The sequence below is a fragment of the Sorex fumeus genome, unplaced genomic scaffold (assembly GCF_029834395.1).
Source record: "Sorex fumeus unplaced genomic scaffold, SorFum_2.1 ptg000007l, whole genome shotgun sequence".
Taxonomy (NCBI): Eukaryota; Metazoa; Chordata; class Mammalia; order Eulipotyphla; family Soricidae; genus Sorex; species Sorex fumeus.
The window spans coordinates 5,818,853-5,824,070 of record NW_026606064.1 but is presented as its reverse complement, the minus strand read 5'-3'; the positions used below and the strand labels follow the sequence as shown (position 1 = coordinate 5,824,070).

The 5,218-nt window shown below is 36.6% G+C and overlaps 1 protein-coding gene across 1 annotated transcript; it reads left to right on the top strand.

Annotated features, from left to right (window-relative positions):
* The first annotated feature begins 4,030 nt into the window (after positions 1 to 4,030).
* LOC130044798 (olfactory receptor 4P4-like) lies at positions 4,031 to 4,957 on the top strand. Its single transcript, XM_056137447.1, has one exon. It carries the CDS (start codon positions 4,031 to 4,033, stop codon positions 4,955 to 4,957), a length of 927 nt encoding a protein of 308 aa, XP_055993422.1.
* Positions 4,958 to 5,218: the final 261 nt, after the last annotated feature.

Genomic DNA, 5,218 nt, shown 5'->3' with positions numbered 1-5,218 from the left:
GACCTGGCACCCGAGCTGCGCAGGAGGAAGAGAGCGGCTTGGAACGCCTTCAAGAACGTCGAAGAAATAGCTAAGAGGACGAAGAACCTCCGGCTCCGGGCACATCTCTTTGATTCCACTGTTCTTCCTGCATTAACATATGCCTCAGAGACCTGGGCCCTACGCAAACAAGATGAGAACGCCATTCAGGTCTCCCAAAGAAGAATAGAAAGAGCTATGCTTGGAATATCACGTTTCACTCAAATGAGAGAACGAATCCGGAGTTCTGACATCCGTCGACGATCAAGGATCAGGGACGCTGTCTCATTTGCCAAGGTGTCGAAAATCAGATGGGCTGGTCACGTAATGAGATTTAAAGACGACCGTTGGACTAGAGCTGTTACTGATTGGATTCCACGGGATGTCAAGAGACCGCGTGGCCGCCCACCTACCAGATGGTCAGACTTCTTTGTCAAGGTCATGAACGATCGGTTTGAGGCCCTCCATGTTCCCGGAGCGAAGAGATGCCATTGGGCTACACTAGCACGCGACAGGGACAAATGGAGACGTTACTGGCGCCCGCTCGAGCAAATCGACGACTAACGGGAAGTTAAGTGATTAAGTGATTAAGTCAGGTTCAAGTTTCTGTGTGTGTGTGTGTGTGTGTGTGTGTGTGTGTGGTGTCTGTGTGTGTGTGTGTTGTGTTGGGTGGAGGGAGCAAAGTAAGTTTGTGGGGTCTTATAAATTATTTTTCTTTTTAATATTGTATTATGATTGCGATTGCATGGTTTACAATAGTTTTAATGTTTGTGCTGCTGGTTTATAATTCTGGAATATAGCCACCCATAATTTTGTTAGCTTTTCTTAAGGCAAAGTAACTCTTGCTGCTCTCAATATTCCTTTTATGATTCTTTTCAAAGTATATTTTCTGAATGAACATGTTGAGGCATAAATGGTTATTTTTAACCATCAGAAAGTTGAAAGAGGCTGTCATGCTAGTAAGCCCATGCATATCACAGTCTGTTGGCCTTTCACTATAAATTCACTCTCAAATTTTTTGCCAACGTCTGTTACAAGTTTCTTTTTGTCTTTCTACTAAAATTTAATAAGGATAAGCAAAACCAAAAAGACCTGAAAGAGATAAATCTTATAAACGAATCCTCAGCTGAATTGGTTATTAGATTGATCAGATCATCTTGAAGTTAATTAAATCCAGCAGTATAACAAAAGTATGCTAAAGTTTTTGTTAAAAATATTGTAAAAATGAAACCCAAATAGTGGCTGAGAGATAGTACAGTGGACAGGGTGTTTGTCTTACAAGTGGCTGATCTGGGTTCAATCCTTGGTAAACCTACTTGATACCCCAAACACTACCAGGAGTAATTCCTGAGCACAGAGCCAGGAGTGAGCACTGACCACTGCTGCATGTGGCCCCCCGTACAAAACAAAACAAAATAATACAGAGTATATACAGAAATTACGTGGTCTTCATAGACTTGTGTTTTTATATGAAAGTTGTAATGTGATTTTTTAAAAATCAAATTTCTGCTTATATTCAAGCTACTGACTCAAGGTAGGATTAGTGAGCCAACACTTAAATTTCTGTCTAGCTTATCTCAATTAGAACACATCAGTCCTTATATTCATTATGTCATTGTCATGATTGTTTTCATTTTTGAAGGGTGAGGCGCACATCCAGTAGTGCTCAGAGATTACTTCTGGCTCTGTGCTCAGAAATTACTTCTGGCAAGACTTGGTATACTGTATTTGGTGCCAGGAATTGAACCATGATCAGCAAGGCAAGTTCCTTCACCACTGTACTATCTTCCCAGCCTAGATTATTTTTATTTCATTTATTTGGAACATAAATCAAATTTTAAATGGGATATATGTTTTCTTATTTTATTTTATTGAGTTGCAATAGGATTGTATTGGTGAATTTTATTTTTCTGAGTATAATAAGCTTTTATACATGCTACTTGCAGGCTGTGTGTATATAGGTTATCAGCAAAATTTTATCTTTTAGAAAATAACAGCCTCTATTTTAGTATTGTTCATTTATTAAATTTTCAAATACTCACTCATTTTTATTATTTTTAAATATGTTTATTTTTAATATAATTTGGTCACAGACAAGCTAAAGGTACTGTTAATATTATTCTGATTTGATAAAAATCTGATCACATTCTATAACTTTTATTTTATTTCTAAGTATTTGTTTAATAATTTTTCTAATTTCATTTTGTTTATTCATATCTTTCAGTAACTTGAATTATAACTTTATTACATATTATGAATTTATTTACCACAGAGGGATTATCAACTTATGACATGTGATTATTTGTTTTTACCAAAGATAGATGTAGTCCACGAACAGTTAGGTAATTTGATGTTCATCTTTCCTATCAACTTCATAATATCAAATTCAAAAGAATACATTCCAATATAATTTGTATTTCTATTAACTGTCCTTTTCCGTAATTGGTTTGCACTCATACCTTTCATTGACTCATATATATATAACAAATTTCAAATTGAAAAATGTATGCTTATTCTTTCCTATTCTTATTTAAAAGTTAGCTTAAATGTTCTGAATATTAAACTTAGAATAAGCTTTTCAAATTTCACTAAAAGACTTCTTTCATTATTGAATGTAAGGATAAATTTGGTAATAATTTACAGCTTTTATATTAATCTTTTATAAATATAAACATGCTATATGTTTTTAATTGTTTTGGTCTTTTGCATTTCCTTAAATTTTTATTTTCAAGATGGAAATTATATTTTACAGATGCAAAAATCACAGCTAAAATAACCTTTAACTTTTTAAATTAAAAATATCACATCACATCTCCACTGAAATTGGAATTTTACTTGTAAGAGTGATACTACCAGAATCGTGTAAGACATAAATCACAACTTGTTACTCAGGGTAGAGAAATTTTGAATATCATAAATTTAAGAACTCACTAAAATATTAGTAAGCATATTTTTTGTGTAAAATAATGGGTATATTTGTAAAACAACCTTAGGCTTACATAGAGTACAGATCAATGATCAATTTCAGTTAAAACCTTTCCCAATAGGCTGAAAATTTTTATGTATTCATAATTTGTGTTTTTATGAAAATGTGCCTGTGTTAACTAGTATTGTTACATATCAGATAGTGGAAATTACAAGATGTGGTATAGTATTTTGCACCTCCAAAATACTTTTTTTTAAACTTAGATACCAGTATTGGCTCTCTGAATGTACAACGAACGTGGAAAGGTATGGAAGTGTTTCTATTTAAAGAGATACATGGTGAAGCAGATTGGATAATAAGATTCTCTGAAGAGAGTTGGTCTCTCCTAGGGTACTGTCCTGAAGGAAATGCAAAAGACTATGACTAAAGCCAAAAAGTGATGAGAAGTTCAGAGTAGTCATTGAACCTTAAATAAGGTAAATTCTAAGAAGTTGTCAATGGAAGAGATCTTGCAGTGGAGCAACATTTTCCGCTACTCAAGTTTAGAGGAAAGGACGAAAGACACTTTGTGAAATTGTCACTCAGAGATCCAATATTTACAACTATGAGCTCGCTGAACTCTAATGACACTACAAAATTTTCAGAACTTAGCACAGTTTTGCTGAGAAGGATTGAGAATTACAATTTCATGTTCTTGAAGAAAACTTAATGCTTCCATGTACACACAATTCATAAACATAGAAGGTTGAAAATGCTATATAAAATGGGCAGAAAAATACATTGCATTTCAAAAACATCTATCTTGTGTTCATGCTAAGTATTCATCATTGGTATTAATCATAATTGTAATAATCAATCGTGCTATAATTACTGTAACTACATGCAAGTTTTAGTAAAATTACTCCATCTGTGTGCCCAACACATTGGTTTTTGCTGTATATTTAGCACCAATTTATTATTTTTATCTTCATAAACAAAACATAGGTATTGAGTAAATGAATGACTTTTAATAAATGGATACTTTGGAAATCTGAGTGATTCAGGAATCTTAATAGCCCCATCTCAATGATCAAATGCCAAACAGCAATGGAACATGCAAATGTCACTGAATTTATTCTCATGGGAATTTTTAGTGATGAGGATGTGAAAGTCGTCTGCTTTGTGCTGTTCTCACTCTGCTATTTTGCAATTCTCTCTGGAAACCTGCTCATTCTTCTTACCATCAAAGGAAGTCGCCTCAGTGAACAGCCCATGTACTTTTTCCTCAGTTACTTGTCTTTCATGGACGTCTGCTTCACCTCCACGGTAGCTCCCAAACTGATCTCAGACCTACTGGCCCAGAAGAACACCATCTCCTACAACAGCTGCATGGCCCAAATGTTTTATGCCCATTTCTTCGGTGCCTCTGAAATCTTTATATTGGTGGCCATGGCCTACGACCGTTACGCGGCCATCTGCAAGCCACTTCATTACATGTACCTCATGAGCAGACACATGTGCTATATCCTTTTAATGGTTTCCATCATCGGAGCTTTTGTCCACTCAATCATGCAAGTCCTGATTATTATTGAACTTCCCTTGTGTGGCCCCAATCAGATAGACCACTATTTCTGCGACATATTTCCCTTGTTGAAGCTGGCCTGCACTGACACCAGCCTGTTGGTGATTGTGTTCATCACCACCACAGGAGTGTTGTCCATCCTGACCTTTGTCGCCTTAGTCATTTCTTACATCATCATCCTGTCCAGCCTTCGGTCACACTCCTCCCAGAGCTGCCGCAAAGCCCTCTCCACCTGTGGATCGCACATCACTGTGGTGTTTATGTTTTTTTTGCCCCTCATCTTCACCTACGTCCCCACGGCGGATTCTGTCAGCAATGACAAGGTCTTTGCCCTGTTTTACACCATGATTGCTCCCATGTTTAACCCCCTCATCTACACCCTGAGAAACACAGACATGAAAAATGCCATGAGGAGAGTGTGGTGCAGAGACAAGCAGCTGGAAGGGAAGTGAAGGATCAGTACCTCAACTCTTTGCAGAACTTGACCTTATCACTGAATTGTCATGTCAACAAACATTGGAGGTAAAGGGGGGTAAGGACCTGATATGTCACATCGCCCACACCTTGATAAGGGTTCTCACTCTTATTTCTTCTCCTTTACTTTTCCTTCTCACCCCTGTTTTGGCTCCTTTACTTTATAGAGTGGATCAGAACTTCTGTGGCTCCTCTGGGCTCTGACATTCTAGAATTCTCCTAACATCCTAAACATTCTG

Bases quoted from the DNA above. Each gene is read 5' to 3' on its own strand.
- LOC130044798 (XM_056137447.1), top strand. From the start codon at position 4,031: ATGGAACATGCAAATGTCACTGAATTTATTCTCATGGGAATTTTTAGT.